This window comes from Plasmodium relictum (assembly GCF_900005765.1).
Source record: "Plasmodium relictum strain SGS1 genome assembly, chromosome: 13".
NCBI classification, from domain to species: domain Eukaryota; phylum Apicomplexa; class Aconoidasida; order Haemosporida; family Plasmodiidae; genus Plasmodium; species Plasmodium relictum.
Window position 1 is genome coordinate 371,926 of NC_041691.1, and position 24,311 is coordinate 396,236.

Here is a 24,311-nt window from a genome sequence, read left to right on the forward strand (position 1 = left end):
AATAAAAAAGAAAATTAATATTTTTCAAAAAAAAATGAATATCCATATTTGTTTGAACTATGAAATATAATAGGATTGTTATTTATTTTTTAATTAGTTACATTTAATGTATTTAAAAAAATTTTTTTTTTTTTTTGTATATTTATTCTGTTATTTTTAAAAGACAATTGAAAAAAGGGAAAAAAAAAAAAAAGGATAAAAAAAAAAGGAAAAAAAAAATGAAAATTACATAGAATTTAACATCTTTTTTTTTTCTTATACAAATATGTTCATTTCCGTGTAATTTTGCATACTTAAAATTTTACATAAAAAAAAAAAAAATTTTTTAAACGGATTAATTTAAAACTATAAAAATAAAAAGAAAAAAAAGTCTAAAAATGTTACATTTAAAAAGCTTTTAAAAAGTTTTTTTATATTTGTTTATATCATATTAAATATACTTATTCTTAAATGAACGAATTTATAAATTAATAAATTAATTGAGCCTATACATGATTGATATATTATTTTGATAATAAATGATACAATAGAAAAATAAAACTTCAAATAATGTATTGAAAAGATAGAAGATAAAATGGCATGATAATTTGCTAATATAATAAATCTGATAATTTTACTAAACAAAAAATATATAAAAAAAGAAAATTAATTAAAAAAAAAATATTAAAAATAAAAGTATGAATTTTATATAATTTGAAGATATGTAACCTTATATTGTATTTTAAGAAATAAAAAAGCTTTCATCAATTGAACATTGAAAAGGAAAAAAAAAAAAATATATATGTATATATATATATATATTTTAATAAAATAACATAAATTTAAAAGTGATTGGAAATACCTAAAATACTAATTTTTTTTTATTTTAAAAAGTTTTTTTTTTAAAATTTATTTATTTTACTTTTTTTTTTAATTATAATAGTATAAATATTTAAACAAATTGATTTGTGAAAAAAAAAAAAAATTTAATATATATAATTACATGTAAAAAGAAAAAAAAAAGAAAAAAAGAGCTAATATTAATTATAAAAATGGAGGATAAAGTTAAGGAAGATTCGTTTCTTCAAAATATTTTTCAAATATGTTTAAAAAAAGAAGAGTCTAATAATACAAAAGTTTATTTAGAGTCATATGAAAAAGAATTAAAAAAAAATAATGAAGAATTGTACTTGTTAATAGATAATATATATTTCTTCCTACTTCATAAAATTTCTGATTTACATAAGAAGAAAAAAAACTGCTTAAGCTACCTATGTTCCTGCTATGTTAGATTATTAGATAAAAATTTTTATAAAAGTTTAAATTTAGATAACAAGCAAACTGATCATTTAATTAATGAAGTTTTAAATCAAATAATAAACAATGCATTAATTTATTTAGAAAATTTAGATATATATCCGAATGTGAAAATATCATATAAAGAACGAATGAATGCTTTTTTTGAGTTTTTAAAAGGTTCATGTACTTCCCGTTTTTTAAGTAAAATGCTGTTAGTTATAGAAGAAAATGATAAAAATGAGGAAGAAAGCGAGAAGCAATTAAACAAAATTTTTAATCCAATAATAAATATGATTTTAGAAAATTTGAATTCTAGAAGTTTAATTTATCCAAAAAATGATGTTGCTGTACTTTTAAAATTTATAACTAGTTTTAAACAAATAGCTGATTTAGTAATGAATAATAAATCAGTATTTTTATATTTAAATTTAAGTGATAGAATGAAAGATAGTTCTCTTGAAGCAAAATCACTATGTAATTTGTCTATTAAATCACCTAATAATAAAAATGATAATGAATTAAATAAAGGTGCAAATACAACATCTTCCAGTTCTTTAATATCTAATACAAATGTATCTAGTACAAACGAAAATAACAATAATGCAGCAGATGTAAGTACACGTGTCAATAATATAAGTAATGTGATTTCTAATAATATAATAGATAATACGAATTCAAATAATAATAATTCTATTGTAAATAAACCTTGTAGTAAAGATAAAGAGGTAAATAGCTGTGGATATAATTTACAATTAAATAGTTTATTAGGTAGATTATTATCTCCAACGATATTAACTATGCCTAATATAATAAAAAAAGAAGAAATAGCAATGTATAAATATTTTTACAATACTACAACCAACGAATTAAATAAAATGACTTTGAGTTCTTTAAAAAATATATATGTTTTATTAAGAAGAGATACTGATTGGATACTAGAAACTTGTGTTGATATAATAAAAAACTTATTAAAAGGAAGCAATGAAAGTAAAAAAAAAGTATTATTATGGATAAATTGTATAATTTTATCAAATGAAAAAAAAACGAAAATAATGTATCATTATGCATCTTACCCACAGTCATTAGATAACTCGTATGGATTGTTCTTAAAATTATTAGGTGAAAACTCATATGGTTTTTGCCTGAATATGTTTTGGGTATTGTTATGTTTATGTGAACCAATTACAATAAATAAAATTAGTGATATTGATTTCTTTTTTTTTTTAAGGAATGATCCTTTTTCTAAATTTCTTTTAAAAAATATAACAAATCAATCTTCTTTTGAAGAAAAATCGAATGTAGAAAAGATAAAAAATAGAGTAAAAAACTCAGAAAGTTTTCAAAAAGAACCAAAATTTATTACATGTATTTTTTGGATGACTTTTAAATCTTTAAGTGTATTTTTTAAACCAGCTGTAGATGAATTTATTAGAATAATTCAAGAAGTAGGAAATGCAAAAGATAAAAATTTTTATTATATGAACATACATGCATGGAAAATTTTTTTGTATAATTCTCGCTTTATTCAATTATTATTTAAATTTTTACACTTATCTATGAGTTATTTCTTGCATGTTGTTTACTTGTATGATATAAATGGTAATGAAAATATTAATATGAAAACTTATTTGAATGAACATAAAAACAATTTATCTCATTTGGTATTAAAGTGTTGTCCACCCCCAAATGAAAAATATTATAATAAAAATATAAATTTTGAAAATTTATCAAGTAACACGGATAACAAAATAAATGAAGATAGAAACAATGGAAAAAAAGATAAAGAATATGATGATATTGATGAATTACAAAAAGAAGATAAAGTTGAAGATAGAATAAATAATAGTAATAATAATGAAGAAAATGATAAAGTTTCTCAATCTCATAATGATTTAAATAAAAATGATCGTCTATATGCATCACCACAATTTTCTATAATTCCAACATTTTTTTTAAGTGATATATTTGAAATAATTTATTTATTGTATGAATTAGATATATTTAAAAGTCAAAATAACGAAAATTTTTTAAGTTATTTAGATATGGATTTATTTATAGCATTTTCTATTTTTACTATGTTAAGTGAAAATCATATTAAAAGCATACATATAAGATGTGAATCAGCTCCTAGAACATTTTCTTTTTTATATAAATTTGATAATTTAAAGAAAATAATAGAAGAATCAGAATTAACCAAAAAATATATAATAAAATCTTTGACCAATGTATTTATTGCTTCACAAAAAGGAGAATATACAGAAAGGATGCAAACAAGAGTTCGTATAGTAGAAAATTTTAATAGTTTTTTTTTAAATAAAATATATGTTAATCAATTTACTCAATTAGTTATAAATAACAATAATCTTTTTGTCCACTTAATTCATTTATTATTAAATGATGTTAGTTTTTTAGTAGAAGAAGTAGTATCATATCTCTCAGAAATCAAAAGAAGAGAAGATAAAAAAAAAATTGAAGTAGAAAATTCTATATCTAATACCAATTCTTATGCAAATGCAACTCGTATTAATAGAGGAACAAATTCTAATTCGAATAACCAAATAAGTTCATCGAACATAAATCTAGACAATAGTGGTCATTTAAATAATGAAGGCTCTCATAATTTAAATGGATCATTTAGTGATAATAGTGAAATTGAGGATTCAGGAGTAGAAACTGACTTAACTAATGAAAGCATGAGAAATTTAGCTGCAAAAACAAAAATGATTATAACATATTGTTATAAATCATGCATTTTTTTAAATCTATTATGCAAAAATTATTCAGATAATATAGTTACTTCTAACACTATACTCTCTCAAATAGTTACGTGTTTAAATTGTTATTTTGATTATTTAGTAGGACCCAAATGTTTAAATATAAAAGTAAAAAATATGGAACAGTACAATTTTAGGCCTCAATTATGGTTAACTAGTATAGTTGAATCATATTTATTTTTATTAAATTCAGAAAAGGAACATGAAGAATTATTAATAAGAGAAATAGCAAATGAAGGAAGATATTATAAACCTGAGATTTTCAATAAGGCATATTATATATGTAAGAGAGAAGGATTACTTCATAAAGAAGAATTAAATAAATTTAAAAAATTTTGCCAACAAATTATTGATATGAAAGATGAAGTTGAATTATTTGATGATGTGAATGATATACCAGAAAAATTTTTAGATCCCATTTTACAAGATATTATGTTAGATCCTGTTTTATTGCCTACATCTGGAATAATTATTGATAGAAAAAATATTGAAAGGCATTTAATGAGTGAGCCAAATGATCCTTTTAACAGAGCACCACTTTCAAAGGAACAATTAGTTGCAATGCCTGAACTAAAAGAAGAAATACATAAATATATAGATAATTTAAGACAAGAGAAAAAAAAAAAGAAAAAAAATTTAGAAATAGATATAGAAAGCGAAGAAATTGAGAAAGATAAAAAAGAAGAATTGTTAAACAAAAATAAAGATGTTGATAAGGAATATACATGTAAAAATGAAGAAGAATCTGAAAAAAATAAAAAGATGGATGAAAATATAAAAAAAAATGAAAATGATTAATTATGCCAATTTAGTAAAAGTGAAAAATGTATTAAAAAAAAAAAAATAAATAAAAAAATAAGAAAATGTATTCATTGAAAAAAATAAAAAAAATAAATGTATATTTCATATATTAATTTACCAAATGCGTCTATAAGAAATTGATAAATTACATTATATATTTATTTGTTTTACTTTATTTTTCTTTATTATTATTATTATTATTATTCTAATTATAATTTTTTCAATTAATTCATTATTATTGTGCTTATAATATTTCTAATTATCATTACCATTATATCTATATTTTTATTATAATTGTTATTTCAATTTATATTTATACTTGAATGAAAACTTTTTTTTTAACATTAGAATATATTTCAAAATATTTAGGTGATTTTTCAGTGAAGAAAATTAAACTTATTAAATATAATATAAATTAGTTATACATTATATATATTTTATTATTATTATAAAAAAAAAAAAAAAGGATTTTTTTATATTGAAATTTTTTTTTAAACATACCTATAAATAATCTGATAGCACTTAACTAAAAGTTGCTTTTGTAAAAAAATAGTATCTATTTACCGTTTTTTTCTTTTTTTCTTTTTTTCTTTTTTTCTTTTTTTCTTTTTTTCTTTTTTTCTTTTTTTCTTTTTTTCTTTTTTTTTTTTTTCTATCCTTTATCTTTTTTATATTTATTTCATCACTTTTTTTTTTTTTTATTATTTTTTAAAAAAATTATATAACAATAAGAAATAAAAATGATATACAAATTTTTATAAATTAGGTACATCCTTATGCAAATAAACGTATTTTTTTGTCTTTTTTTTATTTTTATAATTCTTTAATAATTTATATAATAAACACAATATATATTTATATTAATTAGAAAAAAGATTTTTAAATACTGAATTTACGTAATTAATTTTTAAAAAAAAATCAAAAATCATATGAAAATATTAAGTGAAATGAATAAAAAAAAAAATAATAAATCTTATTAAAAAAGTAAAAAGTGCTTTTTTAATAAATTATAGAATAATTCAAAAGAACAAATACAGCTTCTTTTCTTATTATTTTTCTTTTTATTAATTTTTATAATTTAAAAAAAATATTAAGAAGCAAATTTGTGTAAATCAATATTTTATTTTTTAAAAACAATTTATATATGTATCATACATATAATTAAAAAATTGTATGCTTTATTATTAAATATAAATTCATCATATGAAAACTTAAAAAAAATAACAAATTAACTGAAAAATATTTGCTAATAAAAATGAATATGTAAAAACTACATCTATGATATAAATATAAATTATTTAATAAATGTTGCGTGAGTTTAATAAAATATAAAATTCAAATTAATGAATAAGCAATTCACAAATTAATAAACCTTAAATGGACCTATAAACTTTAAAGCCTATAATTAAAAAACAAGCCAAAAAAAAATAACTCTTCCAATACTTCAAGAACATTATTCTTTTTAATTTTTTTGTATTTTGAACAAAATTTAATGTGTTTTTGGACATGTTTTCTGTTTTATGTTGCAAAGCTTTAATGTTCCCTCTAGATTGATACAAATTATCTATATGATTATTCATCACTGAATTAATTTTATTTAATTTTTGCTTGACAGCAATAATTTTTTCACTTTTACAACACCTGTTAAGATTATTTATTGTTCTTCTCATGAAACATTCAATAGTATGCACTTTTGATCTATTCACATTACTTGAAAGGTAATTGGGGCTATAAAATAATTCGGATTTAGTGTAAATCTCTAATTTTCTCAAAAATTCAAATGCATAATTTTTAAAATAAGCTTTCATATCTAAACTAATTAAAAAAAAAGCTAATTTCTTTTCACTGCATATAATAAAATAAATAATTTTATTATCCCAATTAAGTATTTTTTTGTTACCATAACTTAATTTTTTTTTTGAAGCAATTAATATTTTCTTAATTATGTAATTAGTAGATATATCTAAATCATGATTGAGAAGACTATATTTCAATAAAATCTCTTCATCATCTAACAATGATATACAAACATATTTAAATAATACTAATTCATTTTCATCTATATCATTACTATTCTCTCTTTCAAAGTATTTTGATTGATCATCGCTATTTTCTTCACTCTCTATTTCTTCACTATGTATGCTATTGGAATATGCTATTTCTTCATCTGAAATTATATACATTATTATATTTAGATATTTTTAAAAGGAAATTAAATGAATAAGGTATAAATTCTTATATTTACAAAATTTATCTTCAATGTAAATGTTTTATATATTTTTTTGTTCTTAATCCATTAAAATAATAAAACAAAAAAAAAAAAAAAAGATACATTTTTCTAAACTATAATTTCTTAATAATTCTTTTTTTTTTTTTTTTTCTATTTAACTTTTTTTATATAAAATTGTTTAAAATATACTGATACCAAAAAATTAAAATACAACAAATGTTCTATTTGTTTTATTTGAAAATGATGCATATATACATATTTATATATGTTTTTTTTTTTCTTTTAATTTTTCAGAATTTATAAATTTTTTTCTTAAATTTAAAAAAAAAATTCTTTTAAAAAAAAAATGAAATTAGAATAAAAATATATTAATCCATATATTTTATTTTTAATAATTTATATATTTACATAGCAAAAGAAAAAAAACTCCTTATAGCTTATTCTATATTTTACAGGATAAAGTAAAATATATTATTTTATACATCCATAAAAATATTTAAAAAAATAAATTTTTATTTTATATTTTTCATTATAGTATAACAAATTTTAAAAAATAGAAAATTATGATTTAAGGAGTTTAATTACAAAAAAACAAAAAAAATAAATAAAAGAATAAGGATCGTTAAGAGAATTTAATTCTTTTTCTAAGTAAAATTAATGTTAAATTTTTTTTATAAAAAAATATAATAGACATAATAATGCATTATAGATTAAAAAGGGATTTTAATTGAAATTGAAACATTTTAATTTTTCCATGAATGTTTCTTATTTGTTATAACTTTTTTTTTATACACACTTTTTTTTATTTTAAAAATAATACAAGTCAAAATTATTAAAAAAAAAAATAATTAAATAATTAGAAATATTAAAATTATATAATAGAATAATGAAAATAAGTCTTTAAAAAAATATAAAGTATTTTTATTTTAAAAATTTATATATACATTAATTTTTTACACGTAATATTAAAAATTAATTCTTCATGCTTCAAATTATATATATATATATAGCAAAAATTGCTAATATTAAATAAATTGTATAAATATATAAAAATGAATTATTAATTTTTTGTTTTATGCACATGAATGTATAAATATATATATTTAAAAGGGAAGAGGGGAAAAAAAAAAGAAAAAAAATTTATGAACTGTTCATAATTTTTTTCTTAAATAGCTTGCTTTTTTACTTCATAAACGTATATATTTCCATCAGTTGATCCACAAAATAATAGTTGGCCATTAGCTGACCATGTTAAAGAAGTACACCAAGGTACTCCTATTTTAGACTGTTTAACTGGATATATTTCTGAAATGATTAATTTGCTTTCTAAATTCCATATTCTTATAAATCTATCTGTTGCTGCACAGAGCCAGTAGTCACATGGAGAAAAACATAGTGAATTTATAGTAGAACCTGCTTCGAGTGAATATAAATGTTTTCCTTCTTTTACATCCCATAATTTTGCAACCCCATCTTTTCCACCTGATGCACATAAAGATCCATCAGGAGAAATAGTAACCGTATTTAAAACACCTGTATGTCCTTCTAAATTTTTATTTAAATCGCAACTTTTTAAATTCCATACTTTAACTAACTTATCCCATCCACACGAAACAATAATTGCTTGTTTTGGTGAAGGTGAAAATCTGACACATGTTATCCAATCGGTGTGTTGTTTATCTGTTATAGTATATTTACACTGAGCTAAAGTATTCCATAACTTAATTGTTTTATCTCTACTAGCTGATACAATTTGTCTGTTATCAGGACTGAAAGATACACTAAAAACATCTGAAGTATGACCAATAAATGATCTAATGGTTTCTCCAAGAGACAAATCCCATAAACGAACAGAATTATCCCATGAACCAGATAGTGCAAATAAACCATCTGATGAAATAGATACATCATTTATAGCTTGGGAATGTCCAGTTAAAGACTTTCTAGCAGTTCCAATTTCTCCTGAATCATCATCAGCATTTATATTCCATACAATTAATTTTTTGTCTGAAAAAATATAGAAAAAAAAATTTTAATAATTTCTTTCTTTAAATTTATATATTTATGGTATATATTATTCATAAAGTAAATAAACTAAAAATAGAAGTAAAATTTATTTAAATAAATTGCTTCATATTATATATTTTCATTGATCAGATTCATTTAAACTGTTTTCTCTCCATTGACTTAAATGTCAGAGTGAGCTGGGACAGTTGCTTGTCATCACAGAAAATGAAAATTTTATATATATTTGAAATGAAAAAAATATATTAAAATGTGAATGAAATAAAATTATCATATAAATAAAACGAATACAAAATATATATATATAATAACTATAAAAATATTAAAAAAGAATGAAAAATATATATAGATATCATATATAATATTAACTAGATAATATTAAAATGTTCTCGGTATAACGGTGTAGAAGATACAGAAAATTTAGTATATTACTAACTTAAATTTTTATGTAAGTAAAAAATATGAAAAAATACGATATAAAATCTTTATATATATCTATATATATTCTCGGAAAAATATAAATAATCATAAATAAAAAAAAAAAAACTTGATAAAAACTATATATATATATATATATATATTCAATTAAATGTAAAAGGTAAACAATAAAAAAAATAATATAAACTATATTAACCGTATGAATATATAATACAATATATATATATAATAAAAAAAATTTGAAAAAGAAAATATATGTAGATATCATTTATCAAATTGAATATACTAAATTTATTTCCCTTTTAATTTTAAAATAATAGAATATAAAATAATAAATTTTAATGATAAAATTTATATGCGTAGCACACACTATATAGCTTTAATAATAAAAGACTAACTTATGTAACACTAATTTTATTTCATTTTTTTTTTTTTTTGTTATTATATTTATTTTTTATTACCTCTCGAAGCACTGACAACAGTTTTTAATTTTGTATCAGTAGGTGTTGACACTGAAGTTACCCAATCACTGTGTCCCCCTTCTAAAACACCCCTTAGCGATATTTCAGCTTCTTTTATGTTTTCCATATCTAAATTTTTGAAAAATTAAAGAAAAATGAATAAAAATAAATTTATACTGATGTTAAATTTTATAAAAATTATAATAATACATATATACTTGAAGAAAAAATCAAAGTAATGGATTTAAATAAAAAAAAAATTATAAAAAAATATAAAACAATATTTCGTTTTTGTTCTTAATATGTAAAAATCAAAAAATGAATTGAATTATAAGTAAATATTTTTATCATAGAAACATAAAAAAAAATTTTAAAATAATTATACAAACTTATATATAAATATATATATGATATTTAATTTTTATGATGGAAAAATACTGTATTCTACTTTTAAATTTTTTTTGTTTTTTTTTTTTTTATTAATTTTATTCTCACTTGAAATAAGATTAAAAAAAAAAAAAATGGAAATGAAATAAAATTTTTTTTTAAAATATATTCCTTATTTTTTTTCCTATACTAATGTATTTTTTTTTTTTTTTTGCATTTATGATACAAATTTTATCAAATAAAAAAAAAATAAAATAAAATTAAATAATATTTATTACCGTGATGATGAAATATTTTTTTTTTATTCACTCAAATAAAAACAGCAGTAAAGGATAATTCTACTAAGACTAATTAATTTTATTATTAATATAATTCATTATCATAAAATGCTGTTTTTATTTTTTAATTAAAAATTCCACTGTAAATTATATATATATATATGTATATTTTATTTTTTTTTTTATTTTTTTTTTTTATAACAAATTTATTTCTTATAGAGTTTTAAGGGGTGATTATAATACAGTATAATAAAAAATATATTAAAATTTGATAAAAAAACAGTTATAATGTTTTGGCTCATTTTTCTTTTAAAAATGCACGTTGAATATTCGATATAATTATATAATATTGAAAAAAAAAAGAAATAGCATCTAAAAAAAGCTTATATTAACTAAATAAAAAAAAAAAAATCTAAATAGTAAATAAAATGTATTCCTAAATAATAAACTACATTATATATATAGTTAAAAATAAAAATATTCCATAAATAACAGATAGCGAAAAAATATTCAGAAAAAAAAATTTAGTAATATATGTAAAATGAAAATTCTTTAAATATGGATAATAACTATATAGTTTTAACTTCTGGTAATTTCTATATAACACAAAATGAATAGTTTATCCCTATCAATAAAAAAATAATATTTTTTTTTTATTTTTAATTCTTTTGTTTTATTTCTCTTGAAATTGAAATAATGTCAAGGGAAAACCAGCTAAACTTTTTATTTCTTTAGAGTTTTTACTATTTCTATTAAAAATTTAATTATACTATTTTTTCTTCACTCATATTATTATTATTAATTATCATCTATGTGAAAGTTTTTTTGGAGTATAAATTAAAAGTATAATTAAATTTTATAAATATTATATAGTCTTTAAATAAAAATTAAACTTTGTATTATTTTTTCTTGTAAAAGATGTATTAAGATATTATAATAATAAAAAATAAAATAAAAAGAGAAATGCATAAAATGTAATTTTTTTTAGAATGTTTACATATGATCTTCTAATTTATTTAATAAAAAAGTTTCTTTTTTTATTCTATAAAATTTAAATGGATGCAGTAACACAATGTATTTATTTAGTTAACTATTAGAATTTATAAAAGAAAATCAAGAATTACTATAATATATAGAATTATTTTTGTTTTATTATGTATTTAATTATAAAACTTATTTCTATTTTTTCATAATTTACTTAATTGTTTTTGTCTAAATATTCTTCTTTTATTATAATTTTATATTAGCTTTTTTTTAATTATTTTCTTTTGCTTATTTTATTTTTTTTTTCTTTGGAAATTTAATATTAACAAATTAATACAATAAAGTGAAAAATGACTTAAAAATATATAAGGACGAAATTGGAATATTATATTTCATAGTAAAATATTCTTTCTAATTTAAAAAAAAAATTTCCTTTAAATTATCTTTCAAAAAAGTTTTATTATAAAATGAATTCATAAATAAATACTAGCACATTTATATTTTTAAATAATAAATTAATTTACTAATTCTATTAAAAAAGGTTTTCATTCAATTTTATGGGATTTTAATTTCATTTTTTTATTTTTTTTAGTAGTTATTGTTTAAATAAAAGAAATATGTATTTCCTTATTTGTTCCATTTTTTTTTTTTTTTTAATTAAAGAAATATAATTGTCCTTATATATATATAAATTAATTTTTTTCTATGTTTCTTTTTTTTTCGTTATAGTATTTTCTTTTAAATTTTACAAAAAATTCAAAGAAATAATTAAAAAATGAAGGAGCATAAAAAATTTAATAGAAATTTATAATGAAGCATATATATATTATATATACATATATCATATATATATATTTTGTATTTCTAATAATATAAAAATGAATGCAGCTAAAGTATTTATAATTATTAATTACTTTGTACTATATAAATATTACAATATATCATAATTTAAATATTATTTATTTTATTTTCTTTTTCTTTTTTTTTTTTTTGAAGGGATCAGCTAAAGAGTTATTCAGACAAATGAAAGAAGAGGTTAAAAGATGAATAAATTTTTTCATTCAAATAATTTATTGTACATCTTATAAAATATATATTTATTAATTTTTTTTTTTTTTTGTCTATGAAAAACTCTTATTTCTTTTATTTCTTGAAATTTAGAAACATTCTTTTAATTTTATACATACACATAATATTTTTTTTTGAAATTATTTTATATATGAAATTATATTACATAAAAATAATTTTATTTGTGTAGTTAAATTATAGAAATAGTTCAAAGGATGCGTATGATTTACTTACTAATGCTACTTCTGAAGGAGATGAGTCAAATGGTTATTATAATGAAATGAAGTATTTAAAAAAGGATCAATTAAAAGCATATATTTGTAAATTGAGAAAAGAGATAAAGAATTATAAAATAAAAGAAATGAATTTCATTATAGAGATTAAATATTTAAGAAGAAAAGTTATAAGATTAAAAAATGTAATAGAAAATGATAAAATATTAAGAAATCAGAGAAATTTTTCCTTAAGAAATTATGAAGGACAATTAAATTCATTACAAAATAATTTTTGCAAATATAATATTAATAATTCTGAAAAAAGTTTTAAACAAAATTCTTTTACTAATCATAATAATCCTCTTAAAAGTATTAATTCTAATATAAAATTTAGAAATTTTTCTATAAGAAGTATTAATGATAGTATACATAATTCGAGAAGAAGGAGTGTTAAGAATTATGATTCATGTAGCAATACATATACTGATTACAATAATAATAAAATAACACTTCGAAAAAATTCACTGAAAAGCAATTCAAACAATTTCTTTTATAATGATAAGGAAAAATATAATAATTCTTGTTGTATGGGATATAAAAGTAAATTGAATTCATACGTTGATATTCAAAAGAAAAGTTATTTTCCTAATAGAAGTTTTTCTTCTATATCTAAATTTGGGTTGAAAAAACATCTCATTTCTAATAATAAAAATTTTCGTAATTTATCTAATGAAATTAATAACATAATTTCAAAAGATATAAAAAATTATTATAATTCGAAAGAAAGTATTTTATCTAATAAGAATATAAATATAGAGAAAAATAAATTATACGAGAAATTCTCCTTTAATAGAAATTATACAGATAAATTTAATAATAGTCACAATAATAAAATATCATCAAATAATTTAAATGTAAAGGAGATAAAAAAAAACTATAACTATGATATATATAATTATAATCATCACCAAAGTATTTTAAATAAAAAATATTCTTCTTCATATGCATATAAAAAAAGTAAGTTAACTAATAATAAAAAAAAAAGTGAAGAAGACATTATTAAAAGAAACATTAAAAATGTTGGTTGTAAAATTATTGAATTGCCACTTTCTTATGATGATTCAAAAAAAAATAATTTAAAAAATAAAAAAATTAGTAAAATTGAAAAAAATGATATTAATACTACTAATGATATAGTAAATATGGAAAATGTTAATGAAAACATTCAGAGAAACTATAGCACAGTTTCTATTGAAAAAATCAAAACATATTTAGAGAAAGAAAAAAAAAAAAATATATCTAGCACATGTAATAAAAAAGATACAACAAAAAAAAAAAGTATTAAGGAAAAATTATGTATTACTAAGCTAAAAAATAAGGATAGTAAAAAACCTTCTAAATTCTATAATAATATTAATCAGATTGAAACACGAATTTCATATTCAGAAAAAGAAGAAATAAGAAAAAAACAAAATAATTTACTAAATCTTAAAAAAGGAATAGACTTAGAATTAAAAGAAAATTTCATAAAGAAATTAGAACAGTTAAAAAATAGAAATAATAAATTGATATCGAAACCCAACAATTTTTATAATTTTTCTATTCATAGTAGTAGTAGTAGTAGTAATAGTGATAGTAATCGTAAAAAAAAAAATGATAATGAAAAAAAGGAAAAATTAAAAAAGAATGATATTCAATATAAAACAAATAATAATCCTTTAAAAGAATCTAGTATATTAAATATATCTTTCAATGATATTGATAAGAGAATAATTAATTTGCAAAATTATTTAAAAAATACCAAAAAATGATATTTTTATAATTCCTAAAAAAAAAAATTCAAGAAAATCGAAAAAAAAAAGTTCATGTAAAAAATAAATAAAAATATTAAAAAAACAGAATTTATAAAAATATAAAAAATTGAATAATTGTATTTTTACTATAATAAACTTTATATCCTTTGTCTATTACATAAAAAGAGTACAAGGGATTCTAAAATATATTTGATATATAAAATTTTTCACAAAAAAAAGTAAAAAAAAAAAAAAATATAAATAATACAATTATGTTTTAAATTGATATTAGAAAAATTTATAATTCTTTAATATTTTTTTTTTTTTTTTTGTAATATTCTTTAATATATAAATTTTTATTTTACCATGTCTTATTAAAATTTCTTTTTTTTTTTTGTAAATTTTTATATTGAAAATTTAAAAGGAAATTTAAAAATATAAAAATTCATTTTTAAAGTTATTTTAATTAGTTTTAAATTATTTTTTTTTTATTCTTTAAATAAAACTTATCTATTAATTTAAAAAAATACAAAACAAAAATTTAAAAGTATAATAAGCATACATTTTATTTTTTTAAACATGAATAATCAAACAAAGCAAAAAGTTTAAAATATTTTTAACAAATTAATTATATATATAATTTTCTTAATTTAGGCTTGAAGTTTTTATTTTTTTTTTTTATATTTTTTAATGATAATAAAGAAAAATTTGAAAATTTTATGATAAATTTTATTCTACAAAATGACAATAAAAAGGATTTATTTATTTATTTTTTTTTTTTTTATAATAATTAGTGATCTGGATCTCGCACTTTTTAAATTTTGTTTTTGTTGTAACTTTTGTTCATGCTTTTTCTTTTTAATTTTTAAGTATTTGTTTCTAAATTTTTTGTCTGTTTTTAATTTTTTCTGTAACATTTTTTTTTTCTCTTTGGCAATTAAATGGGGACTCTTTTCATTTTTTTCTTTAGAACTTGTATATTTTCCTGTTATATATTTTTTATACAATCTTTGTTGCTTTTTCGTTAATTTTATATTTTTTGATAATGCTTCAGTTATCTCTGGATGCATTAATTTTAACATATTTAAGTTATTTTCTTTATCATTTATTTCAATATTTTGAATTTCATTTCTATTTATATTGTTTATATGTTTTTTTTTATTATATCTCTTATCGTTATCATCTTCTAATTCTCCAATTTTTTTAATTCTATTTTTTGTTGCTTTTACCCATTTTTGATAAATATTTGTAGTCTTCATATCATTTTTTGAATTTTTTTTTCCATCATCTTTGCTTGTTATTACTTTATTTTGAAAAGTATCTATTTCTGTCAAAATAAATTTCTTTTTTTTCTTATCCCAAATATTTTTTTTTATAAATCTTTGTTTATTCATTTCTTCTTCTTCATCCGGTGGTAAATCATAACCAGGTGTTTGCAAATTAAAAGCACTAGTATCCTTTTTTATTTTTTTTTCATTTATTCTTTTTAAAATATCATCAAAAGAAAATTCTTGTTTTTTCTTAGGCATTTCTATATTATTTATTCCATTTTTTTCTTTTGGTATCTTTTTTAATGCTCTTTTACTTAATTTTTTTTTTTTTTCTTCATTTTTTATTTCATTTTTACTATTTAGTAAAAAGCTTTCATTACATTTTTCGTAATTTTCAATATCATTTTCTTCTTCAGATAACCCTAAAGCAAATGAGTACGTTATTTCATTTATATCATTTGACAAGTAATTATTTTTATTATATTTATACTTTTCACTCTTTTCTTTTAGCTTATTTAATTTCTCTTTTACTTCCTCTGATATACTTTTTATTTTATTATTATCATTATTTTGAAAATTATGTAAGAATGAAAATACTTCATTATGTGACTTATTTTTCTCATTTTTGTCAAATTTATTAATAATTTCATTATTTTCTATGAAAAGCTCCTTTTTTTTTTTTAATTCATCTTTTCCTGGTAAAATTTCATTATATGTACTATGTTGTTCTTGATTATTTTCTTCTGTTATAAAATTCTTTTTTTCGTAATATTTAACATTTTCTTCTTCCTTTTTTCCATTTTTTTTTAGAGAACTTATTAAGTTATTGAAAATATCATCTACCTCTTTTGTAACACTCAAACTTTTATTATTTTCATTTTCATTATGAAACTCATTCTTGTAAGAATCTTTGTAAATTGTATCTGGATGATATAATAGACATAATTTATACAATCCTCCCATTTTTTTTATTTTATTAATACATTTTGTACTGGCATATTTCGAAACTTTTGGGCGCATTGAAAAATAAATTTTATAGGAAGCTAAAATACTTTTATTTAGTGAAATTAATTCGCTATCGAATTTTTTTAAATTTTCAATAAATTCTACGTAATCACTAATATTATCTAATGTCCCTAAATATATAATATCACTAGTGTTCTTATCATCCTTTTTTTTGATTTCACCTTCATCTATTTCGTTACCATTCTTTATCTTACTTTCATATATATCGTCATCATTCCTTGCCTTAATTTCATCTATTTTATTATAATTATTTTCTTCGTTTCTTTCATTTTCATTATTTAAATTTTCTTGATTATTTTCAATTTTTCCTTTTTCATTATTCAAATTTACTTGACTGTTTTCAATTTCTTCTTTTTCATCACTTTCATCCTTTTTAAAAAATTTTAATTTTTTTCCAATAAAAAAACATATTTCATATGCATATAAAATATCTTGATATGTTACAATAGATATAGCATATCCTTTAAAATTATTTCTACAGGCTCTTCCAATTCTATGTATAAAAAGTTTAGAAGAAAATGGTAAATTATAATTGATTACATTTTTAACTGACGCTATATTAATTCCTCTTGAAGCTAAATCAGTTACTAATAAAAATTGAATTTTCTGGTCATTTGTAAAATTATTTATTTGTTGAAATCTAAAAGAAGTATCAGCATTACCATATAACACAGAATGGGGTACTTTCAAATAATTTAAAATTTTACTAAAAAATAATATGTGATATTTTGTGCAGAAAAATATCATAGTTTTTCCCAAATTTTTATTTTTAAATATCAAAATTATTTTAAGAAGTAAAGCATATTTTTCATAAGATCTACAAAATAAAAAATGTAAAGTTAACCGATCACTTATCATATTATCTGAATTTACATAAGCAATATCAGGATTATTTAATTTCAATTTAAAATAATCTTCTACATTTGTTGGCAAGGTTGCACTAATTAATATGGTTTGCTTAGAACTATTAGTTAAATTTTTATATATAAGATTCATATCATTATAATAATTCAGCTCTAATAATCTATCAGCTTCATCAATTACTAGTATTTCTACTTTTTCTAAACTTAATTTCGTTTCTTCAATAATAAAACTCAATCTTCCCGGCGTGCAAATTAAAATATCCAAATTTTCTTTTAAAATATCAAATTGTCGTACTAAACTAACCCCACCTATTATTATATTTATATTCAGATTAAAAAAGTTACAACAAATTTTTTTTGCTAATTTATATATCTGTATAACTAATTCTTTCGTAGGCAAAATTATTAATCCTCTTATCCCAAAATATTTACTATGCTCTTTTAATATATCTATTAAAGTACTTAAATATACAAGTGACTTTCCTGAACCTGTTTTACTAACGCATATAACATCTTTTCTACTGAAAATTTTGGGTATACATAATTTTTGAATATCTGTTGGTTTATTATACTTTAAATTAGTTGATATACTTTTACACATTTTTTCGCTTAACCCCAAAATTTGAAAGCAACTTAAAACAACTTTATTTTTATTATTGTTTTTTCTTTTTTTATATAAAACAAATTTTTTTTTTTTTTTTATTTTATCTCCTGTATCTTTTTCATTCTCACTGTTGCTATCACTAACAGATTCTTTTTTCTTATTTTCAAATAACCAACTATATCTTTTATTTCCCTTTTGTGATTTTTTTTTGTTAACTGAATCATACTTTTTTATCTTACTTTTACTTTTCAATGAATCATTATTTTCTTTTTTTTTCATTTCTTTTTGTGTTTTCATTGATTTATAATTTTTTGAAACATTTTTTAATTTTTTAACTTTACTAATTTTCTTATTTTTTAATTTGTCTTGTTTTGTTATTTTGCTTTTTACTGTATTTCTACTATTTTTTGTAACTTTCTTGATTCCATTAAACTTTTTCTTATTTTGTCTAGTTTTTTTATTATTTTTCTTTCCTCTAATAACTTTCATTCTTGTAAACTCTCAATATTTAAAAATATTTTTTTCTTATCTATAAATTTATTTTTTTTTTTTTGAACATTTATTTTTACAATTTAATTAGTTTCTTAGCTACTTTTAGAAAAAAAAAAATAAAAATATATATATTCCCATATATTTAAATAAAAAATTAAAATTCTTTTTAAATTATATTTTAATTTATTACATCTTTTAGCATTTTTCTACAAAATTCTTTTAAAAATAATGTATTTTAAATCTTTTCCTTTTATTAAAAGGAAATAATTTTTATTTTTAAGTTTTAATTAATAAAAATAATATAATTTTTTTTTATTTTAAAAGTTATCTTAAAAAAAAATAATCTTTATAACTTTTTTAACGAATTTTAAAAACTTAAAATTATAGAAAATGAATTAATTTTTTTTTTAATTTAATTATTATATTTGTTTTATAAGAGAACATATTTTTGTCATCGTTGAATTTTTATATTTTTACTTTTTTTTTTTTTTGAATTATTCTATAATCCTTATACTGATTTATCAATATATTTTAAATTAAAAAAAGAAAAAAAATTTTGCAATGTATTTTTAATTATTGGTATTTTTTTGCCAAAAAAAAAAAAAATATATATATATATATATCTAAAAATTTATAAGAAATATTTTTATGAAAATTATTTTATGTTATTTTAGTTATTTTAAATAATTTTTATATGATAATATATATTCGATTTATTTAATAAAAATATTTTTTAGTTTTTAGTTCGTATATTTAAAAGATATAAAAAAGAAATTAGAAACAAAATGTTCTTACAATAATCTAAGTATAGGAAGTTATTTTTAATATGAATAAATTAAATATAAAAAAATTTGAGGATCCCAATATATGGTTATACGAAAATGTTTTAAATAGTAGTAGTAAAACAAAAACGGGAAAAATATTTAATAATGAATTTAAAAGAAAAGCAGCAGAAAAATTAAAAGGAATTTTAAAAGATTGTATAAAATATGATAAAGAATTAAAAGAGTTAAATAAAAGCAAAAAAATTTCTTTAAATAATATACACCCTAGTAAAAAATTAGATATAAATTCTTTAGCTTTAAATCCATTTAACGAAATAAATGAAAAAATAAATTTGAAATATTTTTTTAATGGGAACAATAAAAATTATATTAATAATAATTTGCAAAAAAATAATGTAAAAGATAATAAAAGATCTTTAGAGGAAATAAAAAAAAATGATATTTTAAAGCAGTTAAAAGAAATTAAAAAAGAAGAATTTTCAAAAAATTATTCTTTTTTTGTTACTAACGTAAATTACTATGATACCCATTTAAAAGAAAAATATATGAATAAATTTTTACAAAATTATAATAAAAAAGAAAGCAATTTAGAAAATATTGGCCACTTAGATAAAAATAATTTTTATATGAACTTGAACAAAGCAGATGAACAAAGTTCAATTGTAAAAAATGGTAACATAAAGAAAAATTATAATAGTACTAATAAAAAACACGATGATTTTTTGTATAATTTTAATGCTTATGATATAAGTAGTAAGAAAAATAATATAAAATCATATAATTCTACTGATTATAAAAATATAAATGAATTGAATCATACTATTGGTGATACTTATTTTGATTTAAAAATTAATAAAGATGATATATTTAAAAATAATATATATGATAATTTGAGTGAAAAATATAGTGAACATTCTTATAGCATTTCTAAGTGTGATGCTGATAATTTAAATCAGAAAAAATATATAAATTCTGAAGAACATGGTACTAAAGAAATGAAGTTTGTCAAATCTAATAATAATATAAAAAGTATAAAAATAGATATGAATTTAACCAATACAAATTCTTTTTTTAAAGAAGATAAAGTTGAAGAAAATAAAAATAATGTAGAAGATTTGACTAAAAAAACGGTTAATAATACTATAAATGGTGTTTTCATCAATTTTAAGGAAAAATATATTGATTCAAATAAAAACAATTTAGAAGATTTAAATAAAGAACTTAATAATAATATTATCAGCAATATTAGTAATAATTTTAGGGGAATGATCGTTAAAGAAAATAAAAATGATTCAGAATATTTAAGTAGAAATTATCTTGGTAATAATATTAATGATAATTTTAAAGAAATGAAAATTCAAAAAATTGAAAGCACTGTAGATGATAAAGAAAATACAATATATGATAAAAAAAAAGAAAATAAAAATATAGAAAAAGATGTGAAAAAGAAAAAAAGTGGTTATAATAATGATCTTAAAATTTTTGAAAAAATAAATAATACATCTTTATATAGAAATATGGATAATATTTCAGAAATTGATAATGAAAATTCCTCTATTTCTTCTATATTGTTTGGTTTAAAAGAAAGAAAAAAAAAAATAGAAAATATTGAAAATATAGCATTTTCCAATAAAACCAGTAATGAAAGTTATATTGTTGAAAATAAGGAATGTGAGAATATCACTAATATAACTGGGAAAGAAAAGAATGAAGAATACAATATAAATAAAAAAAAAAATATATTAAATAAAGATGAAAAAAATGAAATATATAATTTTAATAGTTATTCGATAAAAAAAAATAATAATTCTATAAGACAGTACGAATATTTAGATAGTAATAATATTACAGTTAATTCATTAAGCCATCACTTAAATATAGAAAAAGAAAAAATAATTAATGTATGTAAATACATTTTGGACAATGATTATGTCAATAAATATACAAGATTAGAAAAAGAAGTAGTTGAATTAATATGCGAAGAGTTAAATGTATTAGATAAATTAAAATACAGTAGTATAAATTTAAAAAAAAGAAATCCTATTGTAACTATTTTAGGGCATGTAGATCATGGAAAAACTACCTTATTGGATCAATTTAGAAATTCTAATATAGCTAAGAATGAAATAGGAGGAATTACACAAAAATTAGGTGCTTTTGAAGTATTAGATAAAAAAACTAATAGGAAAATTACATTTCTAGATACTCCAGGCCATTCTGTTTTTAAAAAAATTCGACAAAGATGTGTTCAATGCACTGATTTAATTATATTAGTAATTTCAATTGATGATGGAATAATGAGTGAAACAATAGAATGCATAGAATTAGCTAAAAAATATAATATTCCTTTAATAGTTGCAGCAAATAAAATTGACAAATATAATTGTGATTTAGATAAAATTTCAAAATCCTTATTAAATTATGATATTGCAACGGAACTAGAAAATGGTGAAACTCCTTTAATTCCAATATCAGCAAAAAAAAATATCAATATTGATTTATTGCAGAAAACAATATTAAATGTTAGTGATAAATTAAATTTAATGTGCGATTATGGAATATTATGTTCGGCTTATTTATTAGAAAAAAAAGTTGATGCAGTTAAAGGAAAAACATTAACAGTAATATGTAAATCTGGAATATTAAAAGTAAATTCATACTTGTTGATCGGCCATTCTTATACAAAAGTTAAAAAAATTACCAATTGTGATGGAAAAGTAGTAAAAGAAGCATATCCTTCAGAAGTTGTTCAAATAACATGTTCTATATCATTTACTGATGATAATATTCAATATGGTGATTTAATTTTAGAAATGAGTAACCTCAAAAGTGCACAAAGAATTTCAAAATATAAATTGAAAATAGCTCAGTATAAGTTAATCAATAATTATTATTTAGACAATGATAAAGAAAAGATTTTTTTAACAGATGAAAAAAAAAGAAAAAATAATAGTACCTTTGATGAAAGTAAACATTCTAATATTACAAATGAGAAAAATATAAAAAAAAATGATTTAAATGTAAATGAAAAAAAAGTTCAGAAAAAAAAAAAAAACATGTCAACAATTATTTCAGATAAAACACCTCAAGTTCATTTAATAATAAAAACATGTGATCAAGGTAGTCTTGATGCTATAATAGAAGGAATAAATGATTATAACAAGAAAGAAAAGAAAAAAAAGTATTGCTATATAAATAATTTTATTGATAGAAATTATGTCAATAAGAATATTTTAAGTGATGAAACAGCATCAAATGAATTTTTAGAGAAATGGGAACCTTTTAAAATTATCAAAAAAGGAATTGGAACATTTAATAGCAATGATTTAAAATATTGCGAGCATGTAAAACCTTGTTTTTTAATTGCATTTAATATTGATATAGATAATAAAATACAACATATAATTGAAAATAATAATGTTATTTTAAGAAATCATAACATTATTTATGAGTTATTTAATGATATTGAAAACATTTGTAATTTTTATTTTGATTCAATGTATATATATGAAACAGTTTCAAAAATGGTTATAACTAAAACTGGATATTACACATTAAAAAAAAATAAAGCAAAAAAAAAAGTTATATCAGTTGATATTAAGGAAGGATCTTGTAATATAAAAAATTATTTTACAATTTTAAGAAATAAGAAAGTTATACATAATAAAATTACTATTCTTTCTATGCAAAAAAATAAGCAGAATACTACTGAATTAACAAAAACAAACAATGAGAATGCTATTATTTTTAATATTGATGACGATAATTTTGAAACTGGAGATGAAATTATCGCTTATAAAAAAGCTACTCGACCACCTCTTTTCAATAAAATAAAAACATTTGATTTATCATTTTAAATAAAATAAAATAAAAAAAAATAAAATAAGATAAATGATAAATTTAACATTTTCATTAATGAGTTATAAAATAAACAAAACAAATTTTAAAGTACAAATGGAATATTATAATCCTAATAACGAAGAAATAAAAAAATAAAAATATATATATATATATATATATTTAAAATTTATTAATTTATATGAACATATATTTTTTCTTTATTTCCAAATAGAATATTCTTAAGTATTTACTTCAATATTTAGCTTTTTATTCATTAAAGTTTTTAATTATATATAATTTTTTATACTAATCTTTTATATGGATATTATTCTTGTGAACTATTCTTCATTATTTATGTTAATAATTATAATCATTTATTAATGAAAAATTTATATTCATAAATAATTAATCTGTACATACATGATGATTATTATTAGTTTTTTTTTTTTTTCTTTCTGTATATTACTTTTTGAATATATAAATGCATGTTTTTTCTTTTTTGGTTTTATCATTATATTTTTTCTTTTATTTTTTTGTTCTAACTTATTATATTTCTAAATTTATTTTAATTGATTTAATGTAAAGTTTTTAATTAAAAATTATTAAAACTTTAGTTTTTCTATGTTATATTTTTCAAATTTTTTTTTTTTCGTTATATGTTCCAATTTCCTAAACTTGTTTCAGTAGATGCAACTAGT

The 24,311-nt window shown here is 18.2% G+C and overlaps 6 protein-coding genes and 1 non-coding gene across 7 annotated transcripts; 3 read left to right on the plus strand and 4 right to left on the minus strand.

Annotated features, from left to right (window-relative positions):
- Positions 1-1,031: 1,031 nt before the first annotated feature.
- Positions 1,032-4,850, plus strand: UBE4B (ubiquitin conjugation factor E4 B, putative; the record flags this gene model as incomplete). Its single annotated transcript, XM_028678608.1, has 1 exon — positions 1,032-4,850. The coding sequence occupies one exon, from the start codon at positions 1,032-1,034 to the stop codon at positions 4,848-4,850; it is 3,819 nt and encodes a 1,272-aa protein (XP_028535737.1).
- Positions 4,851-6,226: 1,376 nt separating this feature from the next.
- On the minus strand, positions 6,227-7,036 carry PRELSG_1308900 (SNARE protein, putative; the record flags this gene model as incomplete). Its single annotated transcript, XM_028678609.1, has 1 exon — positions 6,227-7,036. The coding sequence occupies one exon, from the start codon at positions 7,034-7,036 to the stop codon at positions 6,227-6,229; it is 810 nt and encodes a 269-aa protein (XP_028535738.1).
- Positions 7,037-8,248: 1,212 nt separating this feature from the next.
- On the minus strand, positions 8,249-10,134 carry RACK (receptor for activated c kinase, putative; the record flags this gene model as incomplete). The annotated part of the gene is made up of 2 exons (XM_028678610.1): positions 8,249-9,090; positions 10,008-10,134. The coding sequence occupies 2 exons, from the start codon at positions 10,132-10,134 to the stop codon at positions 8,249-8,251; spliced, it is 969 nt and encodes a 322-aa protein (XP_028535739.1).
- On the minus strand, positions 9,261-9,363 carry PRELSG_1309100. The gene has a single exon (XR_003699280.1). It is a non-coding gene; the product is annotated as a small nucleolar RNA snoR05 (small nucleolar RNA).
- A 2,400-nt stretch (positions 10,135-12,534) lies between the features above and the next one.
- On the plus strand, positions 12,535-14,750 carry PRELSG_1309200 (conserved Plasmodium protein, unknown function; the record flags this gene model as incomplete). The annotated part of the gene is made up of 3 exons (XM_028678611.1): positions 12,535-12,549; positions 12,653-12,691; positions 12,915-14,750. 3 exons carry the CDS (start codon positions 12,535-12,537, stop codon positions 14,748-14,750), a joined length of 1,890 nt encoding a protein of 629 aa, XP_028535740.1.
- Positions 14,751-15,490: 740 nt separating this feature from the next.
- Positions 15,491-18,985, minus strand: DBP10 (ATP-dependent RNA helicase DBP10, putative; the record flags this gene model as incomplete). Its single annotated transcript, XM_028678613.1, has 1 exon — positions 15,491-18,985. One exon carries the CDS (start codon positions 18,983-18,985, stop codon positions 15,491-15,493), a length of 3,495 nt encoding a protein of 1,164 aa, XP_028535741.1.
- An 829-nt stretch (positions 18,986-19,814) lies between these two features.
- On the plus strand, positions 19,815-23,630 carry IF2c (translation initiation factor IF-2, putative; the record flags this gene model as incomplete). The annotated part of the gene is made up of 1 exon (XM_028678614.1): positions 19,815-23,630. One exon carries the CDS (start codon positions 19,815-19,817, stop codon positions 23,628-23,630), a length of 3,816 nt encoding a protein of 1,271 aa, XP_028535742.1.
- Positions 23,631-24,311: the final 681 nt, after the last annotated feature.